General features: G+C 42.5%; 1 protein-coding gene across 1 annotated transcript; it reads left to right on the top strand.

Annotated features, from left to right (window-relative positions):
- The first annotated feature begins 14,119 nt into the window (after positions 1–14,119).
- Positions 14,120–26,533, top strand: map2k1 (mitogen-activated protein kinase kinase 1). Its single transcript, XM_030731665.1, has 11 exons — positions 14,120–14,388; positions 23,374–23,584; positions 23,912–24,058; positions 24,260–24,337; positions 24,483–24,534; positions 24,974–25,098; positions 25,257–25,464; positions 25,654–25,718; positions 25,826–25,884; positions 25,976–26,021; positions 26,102–26,533. The coding sequence occupies exons 1-11, from the start codon at positions 14,306–14,308 to the stop codon at positions 26,213–26,215; spliced, it is 1,188 nt and encodes a 395-aa protein (XP_030587525.1). The 5' UTR covers positions 14,120–14,305; the 3' UTR covers positions 26,216–26,533.
- The last annotated feature ends 6 nt before the right edge of the window (positions 26,534–26,539 follow it).

Here is a 26,539-nt window from a genome sequence, read left to right as displayed (position 1 = left end):
TTCTAAACGGTCTCATTGTATCTAGCAATGCAATTCATTTAATATTTACAAGGCTGGATTACCCACCAGTATCTCCAGAATTAATGCTCCTGTTATTCAGGATAATCCAGAGACCATATTGCCAACACTTCCTAACAGTTCTCATTAAAAAGAAAACTGTTGATGGCGAGGTGTTTTGGATAATCCTGAGTGTCAGCGACACTGACTCTGGAAGGAAATTCTGGTGATGAATTATTTTAAAGATGCCCTCCAGACATTTTAAGATATATACATATTCTCCACTTTGAATGATAATTTGTGTCTTATGTGTTTTTCAACTAAACTTTCAATTATTTGGTTGATTTTCTTCATCTCATCACGTCTCCTTGAAAATCCAGAATCTATGAATATTCAAATTTTCAATTTCTGCCTTTTCTGTCCCGCATGAGATGTCTCCTACATCAGAAAAGCCCATTTTATTGCAGGTGCACTGGAGGTTTAATGTTTGCACATCACACGTACGCATCTTAACCTCAGACTGAAGGTAAGAAACTTTCCTCCTTCAGCAGATGAAGATGAAAAGCGCTTTTGTGTGTCAAACTGCGCACATACATAATTCGGAACAGTGAAAGTCAGTCGTTCATATGAAGTGAAAAAAAAAAAAGGTGAAGCACGTTTTGAAGTGACGGCTTTAAATGTAATCAAGCACAAATAAAACGTCATTTACCTTTACTGTACTAGGTTGGAAAGTAGGTTGGAAAGTGATGGATAACTCAAAACCTGTGTAAATAATAAAAACTACAGTCATGCATTTGAACAAGCAAACACTTGATGTGCTTTAAAACGGGGCTTGCAGATAAAAGTGATGCAAACAAAGAACAGTTTCAAATGACAAAAAAAAAGAGAGCAAAAAAATAAAAAGAAAGACAAGAAAAACTAAAAAAATTGAAATGTTATGTTTTGGGATTGCTTGAACTCTGCTATCTCGAGTCAGAAGTGGACCTTTCAATTGAATATTGATTCTATGCACATTAGGAAAATGCACCAAGGAATGGGTTCTAAACAAATAAATAGAGAGTTATTGAATGGTCTCGTCAAAGCTCAGATTTGAATCCTTTTGAAATGGTGTGGGGGAAATTTCAAACATTCCATACACGCAAGAAAACACTCAAACATCTTGCATCTGGATTTTGGCATGGAATCGTCGAAAACCTTGGCAGTCCAATATCGAAGAATTTGTGGAAATTATGCCCACAAGAAATTAAATGTACTAAAAGTGGCAATAGACCAGTCTGATGCCAGTGCTATTTACCTATTCCATTACATGTACTGACATTTTTATTGAATAGCAATTTTTTTCTCAAAGTGTTGTTCCATCTTCATTTGTGGGTGCCGTCTCGAAGAGGATGAAGTATTTGCTTTCAAAAAAGGCAACAATATACTAGCGACCTGCTTACTTTTCCCACGTGATTGTATGTATGATTAGCATTACAAAATAATTAAAGATCTTAGTTTTTCATTTCATCAAATATGATATGTTTGATTACATGGCTGCAATGCCGTCCCCTTCAGTCTCACTGGCCAAATGTGTGAAAACATTGGTCTTTCTTCAGATCCATGGTTCCCCAACATTTTTTGACTTCTACAGCATCTGTAGTACTTGTAAACTGTTACACATGACTTAATGTTGTACGCAGTCAATTTGAGTCATTTTATGTTATTTTAGTAATTGCAAAAACATTTCATTAACAAAGAAAAAGAGATGCAAAGCAGTCCAAAAATAAGCATAATTTCATCCTGGTTGTGGGTCTGTGACTATGTGACGGGCCCCAGCTCATCAGAGTAGAAAAAACACTGGTGTAGATGTTTTATGGTCCACCCTGGACACCAGTGCTGTGGTCAGGTCAGTTATGCTTAAGTACCCACAGCCCAGTTTGTCAAATGCAACTTACAATTCACAGGTTTCCTGCCTATGAGCCAATCTTTCCTCTCTGTCAGTTCTGGTTTATGAAGAAAAAGCTGATTATGGCAGCAAGATGCTTTTGGTAAACCAGGCACGGCTCACCGGCCTTGTGTCCGTCAGGACAATCTGTAGAGACTTCAGGATAGATTGTAAAAATGGGAGTCGATTTAAAGTTCTGCTTGCTGTCTAATCTGCACACTACATATTGACTGACAGCTAATAAATCTTTGGATGGAGAAGGTCTTCTGTCTGGTGAAACATTCATTCATTGGTAGTTTGGATTATTGTTATTTTTTTTCAGAGATCAAACTGTTTGAGTTAAACAGTTTTCCCCAACACAGCAAAAAAAAAAAAAAAAAAAAAAAAATTAGGCGATTGGCCCCTTTTAGGGATGAAAATTATTCAAAGCCTCCCACCCGCAGCTGAGAAGAATAGTTTAGTTTAGTCTAGCTGTGTTTATGAGCTACATAATGCCATAGTCAGCTATTTTAATTCGGGAAGCAAGCATTTTAGAGTTAATAGGCAGTCATCGTTGTCTTCTCCATCCTCCTTCCATTGCTGATGCGAGACTCTCTGCTGGAAGCAGCTCTGACTTTTGTGATGATGATGCTTAACCTTTTTTCTTGCTTTTTTCTCCACTTAATTTCATTTCAAATAGTAATTTTTTTTTTTTTGCAGATGATCATTTGTTTTTAGATAGCTCACAAAATGTTTTTTAAAAATGACCATAACAAGCACCATGAGACTGTGTTAGATGTAGACATGGGATTAGATGATATTGCATCTCTGCAAGTTTGTAGTCTGTTATTGTTTCACAGTTGTCTGACAAAATGCTTGTACTGTGTTCTTTGCTGGGGATTTATTCACAAGTATGATTAAAAAAAAATCATTAACACAACATGAGTCTGTTCTCTGTGTATGAAATATTAATGTGTTTATACCATCATTGTTTGAGATCAGCCTTCTTTATGTGGAGAAAAAGCAAATCTGGTTTCTGGCAGCTTATTTAATTTTAAGGTAAAGAATTTAAGGATGGGGTGAGGCAAGTAATGATAAAGTTTTCGGCAAGAGTTACGCCTTCTCTGCCCTACAGTGAGTCAAAGAGAGAGAAGAGAAAGAGGCACAGAGGCAAAAATAACCAAAAGTGGGTTTTCTGCACTGTTATTAGTCAGTAGCATTCTCCAAATGATTTTTACTTTTTAATTCATGTTGGCACAACCCTCAGGCCCCCTTCCAGGTTAAGAACCACAATTATACAAATAGAATAAATTTTTAAAAATGTTAATAATGGATGAATAAATATGTTATTTAAATGATCATTTTAACATTCTTTTTTTTTTATACTACAACAATGTTATGGTTAATAAATGAACTTTGCCTTTTTTTTTTTTTAAATCCACTGGGCACAGATTTGTTTTACAGTGAGGTGTAACAAATTGTCAGAAAATGATGGTGTTAGTGGACAAAGAAAAGAAATCTCAGGGTCTGCAGAGCATAACTCTGAGCTTGGGTGAAAATCCAGCTCCTTGTACAGTATGAAAAGAATCATCAGCAGCTTCTGAAAAGCCACAGTGGGTGTCAACAATAATAAAATATAGCAAATGCACAAAGGGAAGTATTAAAGAGGGGAGGGTATTGCTGTGGATGAAATCAGACACAGAATCCTTGGTGATTTTGGTCTGAAATAAATAAAACAGAAGCAGAGCATGAACAGAACATTTCACTGGCTGTCTGAGAGGCTAATGATGACCCAGAATAGTGAAATGATTTTAAAGCACTAGCTTCAAATGAGATGACACGGGTTGCTTACGAGTCAATTAAAGAAGAAAATGTTGCAGGTTTAGAGTAATGTGGGAGCAAGACAAAAAAACTGAAAAGAACTATTAACAAGTCTTATCAAATAAATGCCTTTTATTGCTTTGTTTGCCAATTTTAACTTCATCAGCATGTGTTTAATAACCACAGTATTTACTGTAAGTACTACATTACATCAAAATTACATGTTGACAACAAATTAATCACAAATGGCTTTCAACAGTATGAGTTTCCTTTCTTAAAATGTTAGTATTTAAACATTAATAACAACCAGCTGGCAGAATGGTAATTTTGCCTGTTTGATTCTTCATGTAGACTCCTTGCCTGCTCCTGATTTGAATACACTGAGCTGGCAACTAATTGGAATGCAAACTACCTGAAGCACTAATAAACAAACAAAAAAAACCCCAAAACAATCAAGCACAATGAACACCGTGTGTATTATCGCTATTTTGATTTGGGCGTAATTAAAATAACTGTATGGACATATGGGATAAAAGAACCTGAACTAAAAAGGGCTAAATAGTTTTAGTTTCTTTTGAACTGCTTTATTTTGTAATTGTTATGTTCATTAACAGCCAGATTTCAGTCAAATCTTGTTTATTTGCACTACTCTATGCAGTTTCTGGCTTGTTCTTTACTGACTCCAACAAAATCATTTGCTGTTACTTTATAATGAGGCTATGTAGTAAACACAGCTTTTTGTAGATCAATTATGATTTATGTTAATTGGATATAGACTTGGTAGCCACTGTTCTTTCATCATCGACTCTGTGACAGAGATGTTAATTGCATCAAATGGTTCAGAGTTATGGTGCTGTTAAAATGGGCTGCATTATACTCAGAGGAGCTTCAAACCACTGGATCATGCTACCAGCACTAACAAGAACCCTGGCAAAAAGTTAAAAAAAAAAAGTAGAACTAGAGAAATATCAGTCAGGAGCGATAAGGAGAGAGCCTTAAAAACATTCCTTTTTTAGGGTTGTCTTGGTAATGCCTCTTCAGTGTACCTGTTGTCAGTCGTTTGCACCAAAGCAGCTCAAATGGATTCACAATAGTTTATGTTTCACAAGTGGACAAAGTGATACCACTGAAGTGCTGTGTCTTTTTAACATTGAAATTTCTGATGATTTCACCAAAAACTGTAAATGATGTACTCACAGTACAGCTGCTGTGTTATATTGTAATAGATGCACCTGTCATTAAGTACAGGTGTACCCAGCTGAGTCCAAATTAAATAAATCTTCCCAAATTGTACTGTCTTTTAAAAATGCAAAACTCGGAACAAATGAAATAGGGGTCATGTACAGATACTTAAAAAAATACTCTGGTAAAAGTTGAAGTACTGATTCAACTTCTTAACTCAAGTAAAAGTGAAAAAGTACACGCTCTGAAATGTAATCAAAGTAAGAAAGTAAAAAAAAAAAAAAATGACATGAGAACACAAACTTTATTTCAGTCTAAATTCTAATTCTAATGAATGTACTCAGCTTGAATCTGTCATGTAGAACATGAGCAGAGAAAAAAAAAAGCTCTATTTTGTCATGATCCTGGGCCGGTGGCCCAGTGCTTTGTGTTCTTTTGGTTATGTTTGGTTAGCTATGATTATGTATGTTTGGTTTCTCTCATGTGGGTCTTCAGTTGGTTATGGGTTTGTGCTTAGTCTGCATTATGTCTTTGTTTACTTCCTGTTTTAGTTTGATAGTTTAGTACTCCCTGTGTGTCCTGTCTAGTTGTCATCCCTTGTTGATTAGGTAGATTCTGTTCACCTGTGCCCTGTGTTCCCCAGCTGTTTCTTGTTACCCACCATTGCCTTCTGTATGTATTTAAGCCCCTGGGTTTGCTTTGTTCTTTGTCGCGTCATTGATGGTTGTTCTCTGCTGTCCTGCATGTACGTCTGTTTGCTCAAGTCAAGTCTAGTTAGTTTCACGTCTCTCCGTTAAGTGTATGCCAGGGAGAGCTCATGTTAATGTCTGTCAGATTGGGGTAAATAAAGCGAGTGAATGAATTACACCTGTCCCGAGTCTGCTATTTGGGGTCCTCCTTCCTGCCTGCACGGCGGCCTGCCATGACAGAATGACGCGACCACGAATGGACCCCGCAGACTCCGACCCCTACAGTGGCACTCGCCTGGCGCTGGGGGGACCTGCTTTTTGGAACGGTCCCCGGCGACGCCACTCACCTCCTCCTCCTAAGCCACGAGTTATCCGCACTGGCGGAATTTTTTTGTCTCCTGCCGCTCGCTCACCTGTCACTCCGCTCACTGGTCCCTCCCCTCCTCAGCGGGCGCCGCAGCCATGGCGGAAGGGGAATCCCTGGCAGCAGCTGCATGATTCGTCCCCGGAGCCGTGCGGTATGACGCCGCGGTTTTCCATGCCGCGGCCACGGAGGACGAGATCCCGGAGGAAGCAAAGAGACTTTTCGCCGGAGCCGCCGCCCGGAATGACTCCGGAGGAGTCGTTTTTCCGGTTCCTGGGACACAGGGGTCCCTGGCCTCCCAGCGCTTCCACTTCGCCGCTGCCTGCCGCTGAGGGAGGAAGGCCAAGCTCCCGGCAGCGTCGGAGAGAATCGCCGCGGAGTCAGTCACCACAGCTTCAGGTTTCCACACAGCCGTCACCGCTTCATACACCATTAATCATGTCCGTGAGTGACTCTTTGTCTATGCCTGTTTCTTTGCACCCCAAAAAGAAAATAATGGAACCAGATTGTTGTAAACCACTGTGTAAACAGCCCAGTGAGGGATTTAAGCAGGACTCCTGTAAACATGTTTTGGAATTGTGCATTCAGTGGTTTCGGCAACCCTGTGACAAGCAGGGGAAAGCCATAGCACACAGACTTCATGGACTAATAATAGAATACCCCTGGCTTACGGACTCATTACCACCATTAACTCATAGTTATGTAGAGCGAATACTGAGTTGGACTGAACTCCCTTTTCCTTCAAAGACCCATAAAACTACTTCTGATACTTTGGCCACAGAAAAGACTGCAGACACCCATTTCCATGCAAGAGATGTTCCGCGGGTGGAGGCAGCCATGGACGGGCTGTCCTCTGCACCCGTTCCTGTTTCGCGGGTGGAGGCAGCCACGGACGGGCTGTCCTCTGCACCCGTACCTGTTTCGCGGGGGGAGGCAGCCACGGACGGGCTGTCCTCTGCACCCGTTCCTGTTCCGCGGGTGGGGGCAGCCACGGACGGGCTGTCCTCTGCACCCGTACCTGTTTCGCGGGGGGAGGCAGCCACGGACGGGCTGACCTCTGCACCCGTTCCTGTTCCGCGGGTGGGGGCAGCCACGGACGGGCTGACCTCTGCACCCGTTCCTGTTCCGCGGGTGGGGGCAGCCACGGACGGGCTGACCTCTGCACCCGTTCCTGTTCCGCGGGTGGGGGCAGCCACGGACGGGCTGACCTCTGCACCCGTTCCTGTTCCGCGGGTGGGGGCAGCCACGGACGGGCTGACCTCTGCACCCGTTCCTGTTCCGCGGGTGGGGGCAGCCACGGACGGGCTGACCTCTGCACCCGTTCCTGTTCCGCGGGTGGGGGCAGCCAGGTCCAAGCCTTCGCATCGGTTTTCAGCGTTAACTGCAGCAGCAGGGTCTCAGCCAGCCTCAGCCTCAGCTCACTCCCAGCCATCCTCAGCCTCAGCTCACTCCCAGCCATCTCAGTCAGCTCTCCCTCACTCTCGGTCAGTTTCCACGCAGCCAGATTTCCCTAGCTCTCGGTCAGTTTCCACGCAGCCAGATTTCCCTAGCTCTCGGTCAGTTTCCACGCAGCCAGATTTCCCTAGCTCTCGGTCAGTTTCCACGCAGCCTGATTTCCCTAGCTCTCGGTCAGTTTCCACGCAGCCTGATTTCCCTAGCTCTCGGTCAGTTTCCACGCAGCCTGATTTCCCTAGCTCTCGGTCAGTTTCCACGCAGCCTGATTTCCCTAGCTCTCGGTCAGTTTCCACGCAGCCTGATTTCCCTAGCTCTCGGTCAGTTTCCACGCAGCCTGATTTCCCTAGCTCTCAGCCAGCCGCTCTCCCTCAGCCTCAGTCTGCTGTAGCTCCAGCCACCTCCCAGTCTCAGTCTGCTTCCACGCAGTTCGCTCCTGTAGCACTAGCTCGCCCTCAGTCAGCTCTCCTGTCACCCTCATCCTCACCATCTGACTCACCCGATCTATCTGCAAAGCAGCCCCAGTCGTCGGAGGAGACGGCTGCGCGCCCTGCAATGCAGCCAGGGAGTTCCGCTCAGTCCGAGCCAGGGGGTCCCGCTCAGTCCGAGCGCTCCGCGCCAGAGGGTCCCGCTCAGTCCGAGCGCTCCGCGCCAGAGGGTCCCGCTCAGTCCGAGCCGATGGGGGTCTCCGCTCAGTCCGAGCCAGGGGGTCCCGCTCAGTCCGAGCGCTCCGCGCCAGAGGGTCCCGCTCAGTCCGAGCCGATGGGGGTCTCCGCTCAGTCCGAGCGCTCCGCGCCAGAGGGTCCCGCTCAGACCGAGCCGATGGGGGTCTCCGCTCAGTCCGAGCGCTCCGCGCCAGAGGGTCCCGCTCAGTCCGAGCGCTCCGCGCACGAGGGTCCCGCTCAGTCCGAGCCGATGGGGGTCTCCGCTCAGTCCGAGCGCTCTGAGCCAGGGGGTCCCGCTCAGTCCGAGCCGGTGGGGGTCTCTGCTCAGTCCGAGCGCTCCACGTCACCCGAGGGTTCCCCACCAGAGCCCGGGGTCGCCCTTCTCCGCCGCCGCATGCCCCGCGGTCGGCCTCCAGTGTCTGCTCCCCGTCGCCGCCGCCGCATGCCCCGCGGTCGGCCTCCAGTGACCCCTCCTCGTCGCCGCCGCCGCTGGGAGCGCGGTCGGCCTCCAGTGACCCCTCCTCGTCGGCGCCGCATGCCGCGCGGTCGGCCTCCAGTCTCGTCTCTTCGTCGTCGTCGTCGCCGCCGCCGCTGGGAGCGCGGTCGGCCTCCAGTCTCGTCTCTTCGCCGCCGCCGCTGGGAGCGCGGTCGGCCTCCAGTCTCGTCTCTTCGCCGCCGCCGCTGGGAGCGCGGTCGGCCTCCAGTCTCGTCTCTTCGCCGCCGCCGCTGGGAGCGCGGTCGGCCTCCAGTCTCGTCTCTTCGCCGCCGCCGCTGGGAGCGCGGGCGGCCTCCAGTGACTCCTCTTCGTTGCTGCCGCCGCCGCTGGGAGCGCGGTCGGCCTCCAGTGACTCCTCTTCGTTGCTGCCGCCGCCGCTGGGAGCGCGGTCGGCCTCAAGCCACGCCACGTCCACGCCGCCGCCGCTGGAGGCGCGGGCGGCCCCCAAGACTGAGTTGCCACTTTTGTGGTTTCCTTGGCAGGCCCCCTGAATGGTGTCTTTGGGGTGTTTGGTCACTCATGTTTTGTTTTTGGACTCTTTTTCCAGCCTTGTGCTGCCGCTTTTGTTTCTGTACTAGTTCGTTTTTTGGACTTTGCTGCCCTTTTGGCCTTTTTGTCTCGAGCCCTCCGTCCTGGTCCCCCGCCTCCCGCCCTGGTTGGGGTTTTGTTTTGTTTTTCGTTGCGGCCGTCGGGAGCCGGCCCTTGAGGGGGGGTACTGTCATGATCCTGGGCCGGTGGCCCAGTGCTTTGTGTTCTTTTGGTTATGTTTGGTTAGCTATGATTATGTATGTTTGGTTTCTCTCATGTGGGTCTTCAGTTGGTTATGGGTTTGTGCTTAGTCTGCATTATGTCTTTGTTTACTTCCTGTTTTAGTTTGATAGTTTAGTACTCCCTGTGTGTCCTGTCTAGTTGTCATCCCTTGTTGATTAGGTAGATTCTGTTCACCTGTGCCCTGTGTTCCCCAGCTGTTTCTTGTTACCCACCATTGCCTTCTGTATGTATTTAAGCCCCTGGGTTTGCTTTGTTCTTTGTCGCGTCATTGATGGTTGTTCTCTGCTGTCCTGCATGTACGTCTGTTTGCTCAAGTCAAGTCTAGTTAGTTTCACGTCTCTCCGTTAAGTGTATGCCAGGGAGAGCTCATGTTAATGTCTGTCAGATTGGGGTAAATAAAGCGAGTGAATGAATTACACCTGTCCCGAGTCTGCTATTTGGGGTCCTCCTTCCTGCCTGCACGGCGGCCTGCCATGACATATTTGCTGTCACCCACATTGTGGAGTGTAACTCTGCCTCAACACCTAAACAGGGGTCAGGGGTTAAAGTGGGATTCAGCAAGTGGGGGAACCCAAAGATCAGTTGTAGTGGCTTTGTGTGGGGAAAAGAATCACAATAAATTTGGCAGCACCAGCACAGCTGACAACAGTCACCTCAAGGTTCCTCTCCTCAAGGTTTCAGTAATAATTGGTCTTGATGCGTTTGTCTTGAGCAGTAATGATGAGCCCTTCAGTTTCTGACTTTAAGTCTGCTATTTTAAGCCAGCAGCTTGTTTGGACTTAGGTCACATCTCTGTCATTTATTCCTTTTGGGACTGTCTAGAGATTTTTCTTCCCATTTGGTCTTTAATTGTTCTATTGCTTGATGTTTACCTGCCATTTATGTTCTTCTAACATACCTAGTGGTTGGCTCATTTTCCATTACTTGTATTTCTAGCATGTTGAGCTCTCTTCTGAATTTAGTGGCTTTATAGTGTAATGATAATGCTTTCTTAGTTCTTTTAAGATCTCTAGCTATCTTAAGGAGATCGTTTTCTTGGTTTTCGAGGTATGTGTCCAGGCCAGTCAATGTTATTTTTTATCTGGTGTCAATCTGGGTAAGACCTCTTCACCTAATGTTCTTGGAAGGCACAGCATCCATCCATCATCCATCCATCCATCCATCCATCCATCCATTTTCTTTTGTTTATCCAATTCAGGGTCATGGGGAGGCTGGAGTCTATCCCAGCTGTCATAAGGCAAAAGGTGGTGTACATCCTGGACAGGTCACCAGTCTATTGCAAGGCTAACACAGAGACACAGACAACCATTCATGCTCACAAAGGTGTTTAATTAACTTCTGATTCAACCACCGGTCATATTTGTCTGTAATATTTTATTCAGATTTTCTCTTTTTTGGATTTTGTATTCTGTCTCCTTCATTCACATTATTTGTATGTGCCTTGTTCTTGTTCTAGATCTAGGTCTAGAATGGTATCTAGGTCAAGTCTGGTGTTTTCAGTGTTTGTTAACTAGCCTTTTTAAAAAGTTGCTTTGGCACATTTGTCAACAGTTATATACAGTAAAATGCACAGTTTTTGTACCTGTAGCCAATAGTAAGTGGTAAAAATATATAAATAAGAATAAACACAATAATAAAAACAAGAAAAATAAGTAATTCACACATCGTAGAAAAAAAATACATATATACATATACATACATACATACATACATACATATATATATATATATATATATATATATATATATATATATATATATATATATATATATATATATATATATATATATAAATAAATGAAATATGTAATTCACATGTCATGGCACACCAGATAAAAGTATATAAGTATCTAGTGTAAAAATATAAAATTCTTTAAGGGCCATGAAGTCCTGTTTGGTGGAGTTTCCCATCCAGGTGATGATGCTTCCACCTAAGATGCTCTCTATGGTGCGGGTGCAAAAGTTCCTGAGCACCTTGAGTGGGAGCTTGAAGTCTCTCAGCCACCTGAGGAGGTAGAGACGCTGTCTGGCCTTCTTCACAGTGTTAATATGATGAGTCCAGGACAGGTCCTGTGAGATGGTCACTCCCAGGTATTTGAAAGTGTCCACTCTTTCCACCCCAGCACCACTGATGAGAAGTGGATGGTAGACCCTCTGCTGCCTCCTGCTGAATTTCCTTTGTTTTGCTGATGTTAAGCAGAAGGTGGATCTCCTGGCACCATTCCTCCAGGCAGGAGACTTCCCTCCTGTAGGCTGTCTCTTCATTCTGGGAGATTAATCCCACAACAGCTGTGTCATCAGTAAAATTGCTAAAGTCTTTAATGATGGTTTTTAATGATAATGGATTTTCAGGTCATCTGTGTAAAACAGCTAGTTGATGACCTTGTTGCGTGTCTTGTATCATAGCTGTATTTGTTCCGAAGATATGATAGAGGAGCTAGACCAATACAAAAAAGAAGAGGTGAAAAGGAGTGCCCTGAAAGATTCCACTATTGAAACTGATGGGTCTGGATGTCAAAGTTCCCTCATTGTTGTTGAGTTGGTTCCATTTTGTCATATTGATTCTACTGAAGGCAATTATAATTGGTTGAGAAGTTGTAGATTTCTTGGCATTTTACTATCCAGTTGCAAGGAACAAAGTTGAATACTTTTTTGTAATCAACCCAGGCTGTTGTAAGGTTCTTTTTCCAGTCTTAGTCTCCTCTATTATGGCTTTGTTTATCAGTAGTTGATATTGGTCACCATAACTCCCTTTCCTACAGCCTTTTTGTTCTGCTGGTAGCAAGTTAAAGCCTTATACACTGAGGAGGCATTGATTGGCTTTTAAGGGTTAGACATTTCCTGATTTGAGGGGAGAAGTTAGATAGTACCGGTTGTTAGACAACTAGAACATTCCTCAGGGATTTCTATGATATCGTTTAGGCTTAGGTCAGGTTTTCATGTAGTGTTGTCAGGTGTTTTAGCCAGAAGCTTGCTATGCCATCATTCCCCAGGGTCTTCCAGTTGCTTGATATCTGGTTTGCTGTTGCTCTCTCTTTTGCAGTTATTTCTGGCCACTCTTGTTCGGATGCTTGTTGATTTGCTTTTTTCTGTTGCCTTTATCCACTCTGCATTTTTATTTTGATGTTTTTCCTTCTCCCAGATATTAGCCCAAATTTTTTTTTGCTGCTTTTTTGGTCAGGTTTTTCATGGAGTTCGATATTCTTCTTTCTTTTTCAGAACTTTTTTGTGTTTTCTTATGAGAACTCTTCCTTTCCTTCCCTTCACATGATTCCCTCTGTTGATTTCAAACAGTGCTGAACTTTCAGCTCTTCTCTTTTGGATTTGTTTTTCAATTAGTTTTTTCCATTGTGACTGTTTTATTTTCTTGTGTCTGTTCTTCCTCATTTTTATGCTTAATGTGCCACAAACTGCACAGGCAGAGGCATAAAAGAATTTATTCACTTCAGTAAGGGATAGTGTATGCTCAAGCCTGCTTTCCTGCTCTATTAGCTGTTTGTAATGCTGATTTTGCATGCCTGTCGCATTTAATTTTTGGCATTAGTGGTATACAGTTTCCCATTTTCTCAGGATGTTGTCTACTATTTCCTCTACTTTTTCATCTCCACTGTGTTCAGCATTTGGGTGGTCTGATTCATTTGGTTGGTTTTCTTCGTTGCTCTGTTCATTTCCCTGTGAAACTGTTTTCTTGTTGATTCAGATCTCTTTCCAGCTCTTATCTTTTATCCTTTGAATTTCAGTTTTTCTCAGTCTCTTGTTTTTCATGATGTCCCTTCTGTTGTTTGCAGGGTTATTGGCAGTCATATTAGGTCATATTAGTTCTAGTTGGTTTTTGGCGATTTTCAGGTGGTGCTTTTTGTGTCAGTGTCAGTGGGGTGATCCTCATTTGCTTGCTGGGTAGAGTTTGTTCCAGTAGCAGACTTTTGGACCACTACCTGGCTCCATGCTGAGGGACGCAGTCCTTGTTTACCTGTGTGACAAGCACTGTGGTATCAGTTAGATTTTTCTGCTATTTTGGATAAGGGTTGTCAGAGTCTCTTTACCCACTTTGATAACTGGATTGTTTTATTTGTGTTGCCCAGTCCACAACACTTGAAGCTGAGGTTGAACTTCTGCTGAATTTATGATGATGATGATGATTAAAATGACAGTCCTAAAAGTGGACCTATTATGCTTTTCCTCATTTTATTTCATATGCTACAAAGGTGGATGACCGTATTAAATATGGCCAAAGTTTCAAATAAAGATTTCTATGTATATGTACAAGTGATCACCGTGAACCAAAAGCTCGGGTTTCAAGCTGCTTGAAATGCTCAGTTTCAGACATTTTTTTTCTGTCAGTGAGAATGGATATCCTTGAAAGCACACAGCTCTGGCTGAGAGTACGGATGCCCCACCCACTTTTTGTTCAAACTTTTAGGTTAGGAGGGGCAGCCAATCAGAAGAAAGGGGCTAAAACCAACTTGTTTCACACAGTTTCAGGATCTTTCAGGATGAAGTGAGAGGCTGTACTGAAGCCGAGCATAAAGATTTTTTTTTTTAATGCAAAGCTACTCTAGTAGACTCCAAGAAAAAAAATATGGAGATGGCAATAAGCAAAACAGGTCCCCTTTAGTGGGCGCCAAATACCTGCCTTCCTGCTCCACCTCATTTATATGAAACTTTATGTTACAGCATGGTAATACCGTCTATCACCAGCAGAGGGAGAGCTGCAACAAGCCCAGCCATGCTGTCCGGAAGACGAATGAAAATATTTTTGTGACGTTTCATTCACCTCCACCCATTAAGAAGAAATCAGCTGCTCTTGCTTGCAGTGCATGACAGCCTTGCTCTGTTTCTTCTCCTGTCAGAGTGTCTTCTTGATACCAAATACTCCTTGTGTTCGGGCTTCCACCTACATTGCTGTAGCTCGTATTTTGTTTTGTTGTTGTTGTTTTTTACACCAGCTTTTTTCTTGTGTGTAACATGCAGAAGAGAAGGAAGCCTGAGCCGATCCAACTCAACCCCATCCCTGATGGAAACACTATCAACGGCAGCGGAGCCACAGAGTGAGTGTCAATATTAATCTGCTGCTGATATTCAGATAGGTGATTATAGTATATAGATAACTGCTTTCTGATACATAACCCAATGTAGGCTAGTCAGTGTGACAGCAGTCAGTAGCGGGTGTGTGTGTGTGTGTTTGAATACTCTGCACCGAGTGTTTGTGTGTGTCCCTGAAATCTTAATGACCTCTGCTGCAACTAACAATCATTGGTATTTTTATCAGTTATTGTATTGAGGAAATGAAATATTTTTAAATCTGAAAAGTTACTGAAACATGCCCATTAAAGGCTCCCAGGGTCAAATGAAATATCCTTAAATAGCTTATGTTGTTTGGGTTCCATCTAACATGTTTATAGGCTACAGTATCGATTAATCACTTATTGTGTGGAGTGATTAATTGTTAAGATTGAATCTTCACGCACAATCCAAGACACAAAGATATTCTGTTCTCACTGATGTAAAACAGGGAATAAACTGAACACACTCGGATTAATAATGCCCGAACAGTTATCAGAACAGTCACTTAATCATCATTAAGTGGACTAACTGATAACTGGCCTCATTGTTTAAGCGCTAATCAGCTGTCAAAAATGTAAAGAAGTTCAATTTATAATGATGTAAAAATGGAGAAAACCTAGAAACTAATTTCATCTCTTATCTTTCCAAGCACTAAATAGCTGTCAGAGTCCTTATGATTTCATTCATTTTTTCCAGTTTTACTCATGCCATAAGTCATCTTCACAGATTATTCCTGTTACAATGTTTCCCACTGTAATATCTCCGTGACACGCAGCTGTCAAGTCCTCTTCATGGTGTCATGGATGGACTGGCCTCCCTGTTACTCTCACAGCCCACTTGGTGTGATTATTTAGAGATAAACCTTTCCAGTGAGGCAGCTCATAGAATTATATTTCTGTCTGCTGAAGAAGTTTGGCAAAGGCCTGCTCCCACCATTGTTTGACAAAACACAGTAATGGAGATATAAAATTGTTTTGACATCCTCCTCTAGCCCTCAGTTTGCAGAGAAAAGCCCAGTCAGTCCTGCAACAAGCTGGATCGGTTGAGATAAGGATTACATAACGTGTCATCGGTCGTGATGGCTGCTTTTCTAATGTGTTGTAGAGTCTGAATATATCATTGTTTCATTATTAGATCGTACATCTGAAGGCCATCTGTGTTTTTGGCAGTGAATTAAGGACTAAAATCTAGCACTGAATCATATTTGAATTCCGTTTTGCTTTAAGCATTTAGGCCAACATCAACTGCACTGTCAGAAAAAAAATAAGAAATTGCAAAATTTAAAGAAACAAAAAAATTTTTTTTTATTCTGACTGAATGATTTTTAAAGATTCAATTATTTAATTTAGTTTTAGCCAAGGACAGATGCCGCTTGACTTTAGCTGGCATTGGATGGAAAACGTCTTAAATATTCTGTACATTTCATTTTGAACTCTACTCTATTGAATGAATAGAATGGTTCAGTATTAAAATATATATTAACTAATGTTTAGTGTGCATGTAAGGCAGGAATTTCCTTAAATGGGCACAGAATGAGCCTAGAACCACCAGAACCTGAACCATCTGCCCTGGAAAGTTTTTTTTAAGAATTATCTGCAAGCTTTGGAAATTGGTCAAATTTTTTTTCAGTTATGAAGGAGTGTTAGAAGTGTGAAACGTCTGACTGTTTATATACAGATTGTGACATCCCATGATGCCTAATACTTACTGAAAAGCTATGGATAAAAAATTATATATATAAACCTACAAAAAATTGTGTATATATATATATATATATATATATATATATATATATATATATATATATATATATATATATATATATATATATATATATATAAATTTTTGTAGGTTTACAGTCTTCAGAATCTCTATACTGCCAATCAAGTCAGGAGAGGAGCAGCCAATCAAATCAAAATTAAAAGGGACAGGAACTAAAATGGCTTATTTAAGATTGTCAATGAAGTGAAAAGCTGCAAGAAAGGCTGGTATCTTTTGTCCTGTCCCTCTCCCCTCACTCCCAACCGGTCACAGCAGATGGCTGCCCCTCCCTGAGCCTGGTTCTGCCGGAGGTTTCTTTCTGTTAATAGGGAGTTTTTCATTCGCCAAGTGCTTGCTCATAGGGGATTGTTTTGACTGTCTTTACCATACAATAGAGGCAACTGTTTGTTTACTAAATAAAATTGAATTGAAATTGAATTATAAGATAAAAAGGGATTATTTTGAACTGGAAAGTATGCAAAGCTCGAGTTCTGGAGTTTAAGGATAAACTCAGGTGGCTTGGTAGTAGAGTGTGATTGGCTTGGGCCTTCCCTTTCAGAGTTTGCGTGTTCTCCCTGTGCCTGTATGGGTTTCCTATGGGTGCTCCTCCCAAAGGCATGCATGTTAGTTGGTTATTCAAAATCGGCCATGGATGTGAGGTAGATACTGTGCTTATGTATAGTACGTAGCATAAAGTACTGCACGAATATGTGGTTAATATGTGACTTGAGTGGTCAGTAAGACTAGAAAAGCACTATAAAAGAGCTTGAAGTGAGCATTACAAGTCAACTTTCAGGACATGAAGTAATCTGTGTTGGATTGGGGTGCTGACATGGGGTGCTTTGCTCATTAGGAGCTAGTGATGACGATAATGTTTGGCAAGAGCCTACCACATTCCTGTTGCTGCCTGCCAGGCTGCAGTCGGCTAAAGAACAACATGTTGGGGTGATTCAACAATCAGTAACTCTGAATCTCAGACTTTTGTATGAGTGTCCCTCCATCCACTGCCATGTGTGAGTGTGTAATACAGCTGTATTGTGTACTGTGGCACTGTTGACAGATAGCGAGTGGCCTGCTGTTACTCAGGTCCTCTTTTCCATAAAAAGACAGTTCTGCTTGGGTGCACATGTTGAGCTCCCTGAGACTGAGGAAAAGCTCATTTGTTTTCAGTCCAGTGACAGTAGATGGTGAGTTTGTTCTCACATATTTTACATACAACAAAAGCTAGATAAACAAGGAAAGAGGGTGACATTTATTCGGTCATAGATGACTATTTTTTTATCAACAGCTTATGATAACAGTAAATAATCACAGTGACAGAACATGAACTGTGACCTTCAGTTTAGCAAATCAAAACTGGTTTTTATTTTAGAGTCTTCAAAACTGTAAGCCTTTTCTTGAGAAGTGCTTTGCACACTGTTGGCGTTTTCTCTGACTTCGGCAGTCACCTGGTGTGCTGTTCCAACATTTGTGAAGGAGTTGGTGCCATATACTGAGCACCTGCTGGGTGCTGTTATGAATTTGATTTGTTTTAATAAATTTACATTTTTCCAAAATACTTTAACAGTTGATTAAAATTCCTTTGGTCAGATATCGCAACCATTTTTTATTTTTTTTTAATTTCCTTGTATTTACTACACTGTGTGTAGTACACTAGGATGGGTGTGCTTTTAAGATCTAACCAGCAAATATTTTACTTGGTGCATTTTGCCATCTCCAAGTATCACTTAGATACAAATTATGGACAAAAAAAGAAAACCATTGTTCCAGCTCCACTTACCGTGTTGGCCTAAAAAGTATATTATCTATTCAGATATCCTAGGAAGCAGTTGCAGTATGCATTAGGTACACCGGTTCAGTTGCTTGTTAATACAGATATCTAATTAGCCAATGGCACTCAGCTCACTGCATTTAGGCATGTAGACAACCTGCTGAAGTTCAAACCAAGCATCAGAATGGGGAGGAAAGATGATTTAAGAGACTTTGAACATTACATGGTTGTTGTTGCCAGACAGGCTGCTCTAAACTTTTCAGAAGCTGCTGATCTACTGGAATTTTTCCACACAACCATCTCTATGATTTACAGAGAATGGTCCAAAAAAAGAGGAAATTTCCTATGAGCAGCAGTTCTCCGGATGAAACTGCCTTGTTGATGCCAGACATCAGAGAAGAGTAACTCAAATAACCAGTTACAACCAAAGTATGCAGAAGAGCATCTCTGAACAGACACTCTTCTCAGCTAAGAACAGGAAATTGAGGCTACAATTCACACTGACAACAGAAAATTGGAAAAACTTTACCTGGTCTGATGAGTCCCAATTTCTGCTGCAACATTCAGATGGAAAGGTCAGAATTTGGCATGAACAACATGAAAGTGTGGATCCATCCGGCCTTGTATCAATGGTTCAGGGTGGTGGTGTAATGGTGTGGGGGATATGTTCTTGGCACATTTACCTTACCCTTAGTACCAAATTGAGCATTGTTTAAATGCCACAGCCTGAGTGTTCTTGCTGACCATGTTCATCCCTTCATGACCACAGTGTACCCATCTAATGATGGGTGCTTCTAGCAGGATAATGTACCATGTCACAAAACTCAGATCATCTCAAACTCATTTCTTGAACATGACAGTGAGTTCACTCTACTCAAATGACCACAGTCACCAGATCTCAAAATCTCAAACCATTAGAGCACCTTTGGGATGTGGTAGAACGGGAGATTCACGTCATGGATGTGCAGCCAACAAATCTGCAGCAACTGTGTGATTCTGTCATGTCAATTTGGACCAAAATCTCTGAGGAATGTTTCCAGTTTCTTATTGAATGCATCAGAAGAAGAATTAAGGCAGTTCTGAAGGCAACAGGAGGGTCCAACCTGGTATTAGCAAGGTGTACCTAATGAAATGACTGATAACTGTACAGATGCAATACCATGGTCCTGAAATCAAACAGCTAAATGGATTTCAGCCATTTCAGTATTTACATCTATGATTTATTTATTGTGTGTCATAATGGAGTATCAGTGTTATAGCTGAAACTAAGAAAAACCACCAGCTGTTTCGAACAGAAGGGGAAGAAAAGGCTCATATTTCAAAGTGCTCATTTAAATTAGGACATTATTCGGGGTAATTTGCACAGGACACAGGATGATTGGATGCTGACACTAGAGAGCAAATATGTTGCATAATGGTTGTGGATGAGCTTAATCCAATCGATGAGCCTCTTACTGAAACCAGAGCGTTGCACTCTTGTGAGAAAGAACTGCCATTCCAGCGCGCCAAATGCTTTTTCAGCATGAAATGGCTGGCAGCCTTTGGAGAACTGCACTGAGTGGCCTATATAAAGGAGGGAATGTTATCAGGGGAGACCTGAGAACAAATAAAAACAACTTATTCTGGATAGATCTGTCTACCCAAATTTCAATCTTGGCTGAAATCTTAGATAAGCTACTGCCATCAGATAAATCCAGGTTTTATAGTATGTGTTTGTGTAGTTTGGGGTGGCAGGACTTTATTGCTAACAATCTTTTTGTCATGTTTTCACATGATGTGCACACTCATATGTGAGTGTGCACATCATGTGAACACTCATATGTGAAAGCGTTTCTAAGGATCTGGGAAACAAAATTGTTGATAAATATTAATAGTAGCCATATTTTCTCGCTCTCGTTCATTAATTATTTATTTTATGTATATTTCTTACCATATGCCGTTTTATCAGAAAGGAAGTGATACTCATTTTTTAAATTAAAGTACAAAGTGTTCTGATGAACGCATTGTGGTTTTTAGTCCTCAGACCATAAGTGACTGACACTCACTAAAAAAACCTGTAATGCTCCTGTTTTTTAAATTCATTGCATACCTTTAAGTTCACTGCTATCCATTTTACAGGTTTGTTGGGGAAACAGCAGATTGAATTGTAATCTTTATAGGCCACACATGTTTACACATGCAGGTAATTTCACCCAACACGCATGCTTATACATGCAGGTAGTTGCACAATACTTAGAAAAGAGAAACAATTGGGAGACACAGAATATGAACGGACAGAAACCGAGCTGAAACAGCAACCATTTTTCAAAAAATGGTTTTAAAGAGAAAAAAGGCCCTGATACGCACGCACGCACACACAGAGCTTTTTGGGTCTGTTGGAGTCCAGGCCTTGACAGGTCAGGGTTGTTTTACCAGCAAAAGGGGGACCAACACAATATTAGGCAGGTGGTCATAATGTTATGCTTGATTGGATATATATATATATATATATATATATATATATATATATATATATATATATATATATATATATATATATATATATATATATATATATACATTAAAAAGGTCTTTGTCCTTTAAGCTTGGGTCCTCTACCAGAGGCTCAGGACCTTGAGGGTCCTGCACAGTATCTTAACTGTTCCTAGGACTGCGCTCTTCTGGACAGAGATCTCGGATGTGGTTCTTGGAATCTGCTGGAGCCACTCGCCCAGTCTGGGGGTCACTACCCTGAGTGTTCCAATCACCACGGGGACCACTGTTACCTTCACCTTCCACATCCTCTCTAACTCTTTTCTGAACCCTTGGTATATCTCAGTTTCTTGTGTTCCTTCTTCCTGATGTTGCTGTTGCTTGGTATTGCTACATCTGTCACTATGACTTTCTTTTATATCCGATTGGTTGGTCATCACCAGTTTGTCTGCCTATATCTGGATTCCTTTCTCTGTCAATGGTACACTCTCCTAGAGGTGTTACATTGGATTTAGGTCAGGCGAGTGTGGTGGTCAGTCAGTGGTATCTATTCCTTCATCCTCCAGGAACTGCTTGCATACTCTTGCCACACTTAGTGGCAGTCAGGGTGCTGTTGGCTAGTCTGTATAGGTCTGTGTATCCCTCCGTGGATATGCCTCCCCAGACCATCAAACCGGTCATGCTGAACGATGTTACGGGCAGCATAATGTTCTCCACAGCTTCTCCAGAGCCTTTCACGCCTGTCACATGTGCTCATGTCCTGCTTTTGCCTGTGAAAGGCACAGGGCACCAGTGGTAGACCTGCCAGTTCCAGTATTCTTTGGCAAATCGGGTTCCATGGCGTCGGGCAGTAAACAAAGGCCCACTAGAGGATGTCGGGCCCTCAGGCCACTCTCATGAAGTCTGTCTCCTAGAATCTCCTTCATGCTCTTCAGACAGTGTTGGTAGACACAGCAAACTTTCTTGCAATGGTACATAGTGATGTGCCATCCTGGAGGAGCTACCAGTAGTGACACTGACCCTAGCCAAATGCAAAACCAGTGAAAAACAGTCAGAAAAGAGGAGGGAAAAAATGTCAGTGGCTTCCACTTGTGAAACCATTCCTGTTTGGGGGGGTTGTCTCATTGTTGCCCCTCTAGTGCACCTGTTGTTAATTTCATTGACACCAAAGCAACTGAAACAACCCCTACTTAACTGACCAGATCCATATCCCAGAAATTTTATTGATTTGATGCTATACTCTGAATAAAAATTGTTCCTTTAATTTTTTAAGCAGTGCTTGTATCAGTGTTTCATAAAACGTTGGTTTTGCAGTGCTGTGTTGAACTAGTCTTTGAAATATGAGTTGAAGTAATAAGTGGATGAATACCTCTGCAACTGAAGCCATAAACCAAAACCTGGTAGATAAATGTGTGGCTCACAGACTCATTTTTTAAAATGCATATTCTTTAAGGTGCTTTTTGTCAGGGTGCAGAGTTATTGTGCCTCTCACATTCGAGTTCTGCTGGATGTCCTTGCTCTTTAGTGTGGATGGGGCTCAAAAGGCCGGTGTCGTGCTCACTTCTTCCTGCACCTGGAGGGGAGGGGGGCTGCAGTGTAGAGCTACTGTAGTCCCTCCCTCATACATTGTGTAGTGTTTCAGGCTTCTCCTCTTCTCAGCCTCCTCAACCTCCAGCTCTTGTCGACAAAACGCCCACGCCACCCACAGCCAGCTCAAACTCTGCACCTCGTCTCCATGGATATGCAGGCCTACTGTCAAAAATAAAACCACTTAACCCTCTCTTTGCTGTGCAGAGCTGTGCAGAGAGAAGAGCATACTCCCCAGCTTCTCTCCAGTGAGTCGTGATTAAGAAAAAAGATGAAAAAAAGAGTCATTACCACCAAGCTTGATGAAAATCATCTTATCTCCAGATAGTCATATTGTTATGCAAATTTGGCAAGCTAGCAATTAAATAATTAAATTCACTAAAATCATTTCTCTTAACAGGGTGAAGATAGAGTTCTGTCAGAGGAAGCACACATGAATCATGCATGCTTTTGTGTGATTCATTTATAATTTGCAGCATTAAAAAATTGCAAATATTTAACACTCACGGGCCAGCTGTTTGACATTAATCGGTTCAAACGATAGGACAACTCTGTGGTCTTCACATCCTGCTCCTTTTTTTTTTTTTTAAATCTTAGACTGGCTGTCTGTGGCAGCGTTTACAGTGTTTTGAGGCAGTTGAGTGGGAGGTCAAAGAGCAGCGGGTCAGCGGAGTTCACTGCACAGTTACTTTCTCAAGGAAAGATAATTTACAGCTTCCTCACACTGGGATCTGGAAAGGAATAATGAAACACACAGGCAACCCTTTCCGTCTTTCTGCTGGCTCTTTCTCTGTTTGACATTATTCTTGAGGAATGTGCAGGAGTAGTACACTGAGCTCAGTCCTATCTGTGAGGATGACATAATAGATGCAGTAGGTCTGGATGTGCAATAGATTATCTAAGGTGACCAGATCCCAGCAAGTTAAATGTTGGGGAAAGAGCATGTTTGCACACAGATGGGTATTAAAGTTTGTTTTTATGGTCTTATGTTTTTGTACACTGTTCTGCATGCCTGTTTTCTGTTGCACTATGAAAAGTTTAAAGTGTTATTTCAGCTGCTGTTTGTTCTGGTAATCATATTTGGGCTGCAGTAAGAAGGCATCCGTGAATAGCACATCCCCTTTTTGAACCACACATTTCTGGTGAGACTCGTGAGTTGTGTAACTAGAACCATGTATGTGAGATGAAGGGACGAGGAATAAATATGCTGTGCAGTCCCGTATAAAGTGGAAACCCTGATCATGATACTGATATCTAATGAGGGAAGATCTGACAGTTTGATAAACAAGATGTGTTATGAGTTGTCTCTGAACTGAATACAGTGAAGATGCACAAGTTTCTCATCTTTTTCTCTGTCTTTCATCACCTTGCTCTTAAGAACAAACTTGGAGGCACTGCAGAAAAAACTAGAGGAGCTTGAGTTGGATGAGCAGCAGCGGAAACGCTTGGAGGCCTTTCTGACACAGAAGCAGAAGGTGGGAGAGCTGAAGGACGATGACTTTGAGAAGATCTGTGAGCTTGGTGCTGGCAACGGAGGAGTTGTCTTTAAGGTCTCCCACCGTCCCTCAGGTCTGATTATGGCAAGGAAGGTAAGCTGCTGCACAGCTGGTTGAAGACGCTGTGAAAAACCTGTTTTTACTCCTGTATGTGTGACAGGCATCATTACAGTTTTCAGAGATTTTCCAATGTTTGTGCACAGCCTCAAATCCGGGTTAATGGGACAGCAGTCCATCTGAAACACCAAGGGCTATTGTTAGTTCAGTCAAGGCAGGATATCTAAGATGTGCCTCAATATTTTTCCTTAATGAATATTTTTGATCATAAAGAATGTTCTTGTGAGTGCATGTATTGTCTAGCATTTATCTTCTCTGTGTTATGGGAGCATAATTAAAAACCTGAGCCCTGCTGTGTTCCAGCTGATCCACCTTGAGATTAAACCAGCCATCAGGAACCAGATCATTAGGGAGCTGCAGGTGCTACATGAGTGCAACTCCCCGTATATTGTGGGCTTCTACGGGGCTTTTTACAGCGACGGAGAAATCAGCATCTGCATGGAGCATATGGTACAGCTCATTAATGTTATGCCTGCCAGTGCTTTTCCCATAGTGTTTTCTTTTTAGAGACTGTACTGAAAGTGCCCGGTATTTCTTGTCTTCCGTTTACAGCCTTGTTAGTAAGGCAACAAGCTAATTTTGATTAAATGTGTTGTTTTTCACAATTTTTATTTTGAATGCTCTCCATGTGTTCCCTTCTGTTGTTTATAGGATGGTGGCTCCTTGGACCAATCACTGAAGAAAGCAGGCAAGATCCCCGAGCAGATCCTTGGCAAAGTCAGCATTGCTGTGGGTAGCTTTAACACCCTTCCCACTTATTTCATGCTGTGGCCATCACACTAGAGCTATATTTCTTATTCTTAAGAATATTTGTTTTGCAGTACCAAGTTATCTGTACCTTTACTGTGCAGTTATGCAATATTTGTCTTTGCAGGTCATTAAAGGCCTTTCCTACCTGAGGGAGAAGCACAAGATCATGCACAGAGGTTGCTATCTCATTGACTAAAATCTCAAAATTAAATATAATTTTATTCTCTTCATCTGGCCTTTAAACATATAAATGCCATTCCTTAGTTATGCTGTACTTAAAGCCCGGATCTGGCACTAGCAGAGAGGTGTACATATGATTGCACATAAGTTAGATATAGTTTGTTTTGAGGGGGATGTTTGAAGTTCATGTTTTTTCTGAGTTACAGAATATGCTCACTTTAATGTTTCTATCATATTGTGTTTTATACTGGGTTTAAAAGCTTATTTTCTAATTTATAAACCAAGGAATGATTACAGCAACATAGTGATGACCTGCCTATGTTAAATCTTTGCTATATAGATGAAATTAAGACAAACTAGCACAAGCGGTGTCGTTGCTGCCTGTTCTACACTTGCCCTCTGTGTTCTCCTAAAAGCTGCATGTCCCTCTCTCAGATGTCAAGCCTTCTAACATCCTAGTGAATTCCCGTGGTGAGATCAAGCTGTGTGACTTTGGAGTGAGCGGACAGCTTATAGACTCCATGGCCAACTCCTTTGTGGGCACTCGCTCTTACATGTCGGTGAGTTAAAATGGAAAACTCGTATGTTTTACGCAGTACTGATTTACATTTGTCACTTAACTAAATCTTCTGTATCTATAATTTACCTGTAGGTTTATAATTGTTATAAAAATCAGTAACAGCTATATAACTGATAAAACTCTGTATGTGTTGCGCAGCCTGAGCGTTTACAGGGCACCCACTACTCCGTTCAGTCAGACATCTGGAGTATGGGTCTGTCACTGGTTGAAATGGCCATCGGACGTTTTCCTATTCCACCACCCGATGCTAAGGAGCTCGAACAGATTTTCGGCTTCCCGGTGGAAGGGGAGGCAGCCTCCAGGGAATCTTCCCCAAAGCCGCGGCCCCCTGGGCGACCCGGCAGCTGTAAGTCTGAGAAGGCTCTGGTTCTTGCTGTAACTCTGAAGGGCAGTTTCTGATGTTACAGCAGCTTTATATCATTTCAAAAAGCTCTGATGAAATAGCTAAAATAAGTTACGGCATAGTCATGAAAATAACTAGACAATGTCATCTAACCTTTAAGAGGCTGGTATTTTGGTTTTATCCTCTTCACAGCATACGGCCCAGACAGCAGACCTCCAATGGCCATTTTTGAGCTTCTTGATTACATTGTCAATGAGGTGAGTTTGCCGGTTTTAGTCACACATGCTGGGCTACAGAGTACCAATGCCTTTGAGACCAGTTTGATGCTAGAATTTGACTTATGCAGTGTATCTCTAAATTTCAGCCTCCACCAAAATTGCCTGCAGTATTTAGTTCTGAATTCCAAGACTTCGTTAATAAGTGGTATGTAGAAGAGAGAAAAAAAATAAATCTTATGCCACCTAGTGGCATTTAAGAGGACTACACATTCTAAGATGCTTTGTTTCCTCTGCAGCTTGATTAAAAACCCTGCAGAGAGAGCAGACTTGAAACAGTTGATGGTAAGGTTTGCACCCTTAATATTCCCACTTGCCACACTCCTCCTTATCTCTATGCATCTAAAAGCTCTCCTTTCCTTCAGGTGCACCCTTTTATCAAAAACTCTGAAGCAGAGGAGGTTGACTTTGCTGGCTGGCTGTGCACCACCATTGGACTTAGTCAGCCTTTGACACCAACCCATGGTACCACAATGTGAGACCTGTTCTGCCTACAAAGCCTGCATCAGAAAGTCTACTAATGACTAATTTCTATTGTCAGTATATAAAACTGTTTATACTGAGTTAAAGTGTACAAACCTACATATGCCAAGTGAAATTATGTATTGAACAATTCTTTGGGCTATCTTGCAGGCCTTCCTGAAAAGCCATCTTTTCTAAAGATTTAATGACAACAAATGCTGCTCAACCTGTGTGCTTGATATTCCTTTGTAACCCCAAGTATTCACAGTGCAAACCTTTGCTAGCTTATGTGGAATAAATTAGTCCTGTGAATTAAAAGTTTGAATGACAAGTCTGACTCG

Source organism: Archocentrus centrarchus, chromosome 6 (assembly GCF_007364275.1).
Source record: "Archocentrus centrarchus isolate MPI-CPG fArcCen1 chromosome 6, fArcCen1, whole genome shotgun sequence".
Taxonomy (NCBI): Eukaryota; Metazoa; Chordata; class Actinopteri; order Cichliformes; family Cichlidae; genus Archocentrus; species Archocentrus centrarchus.
The sequence above is the reverse complement of the archived record's forward strand: the minus strand, read 5'-3'. Positions and strand labels throughout refer to the sequence as shown.

Coding starts and splice junctions, on each gene's coding strand:
- map2k1 (XM_030731665.1), top strand. CDS start 14,306: ATGCAGAAGAGAAGGAAGCCTGAGCCGATCCAACTCAACCCCATCCCT. Junction 23,585..23,911: donor GTCTGATTATGGCAAGGAAG/GTAAGCTGCTGC, acceptor GCTGTGTTCCAG/CTGATCCACCTTGAGATTAA. Junction 25,719..25,825: donor TTGATTACATTGTCAATGAG/GTGAGTTTGCCG, acceptor TCTAAATTTCAG/CCTCCACCAAAATTGCCTGC.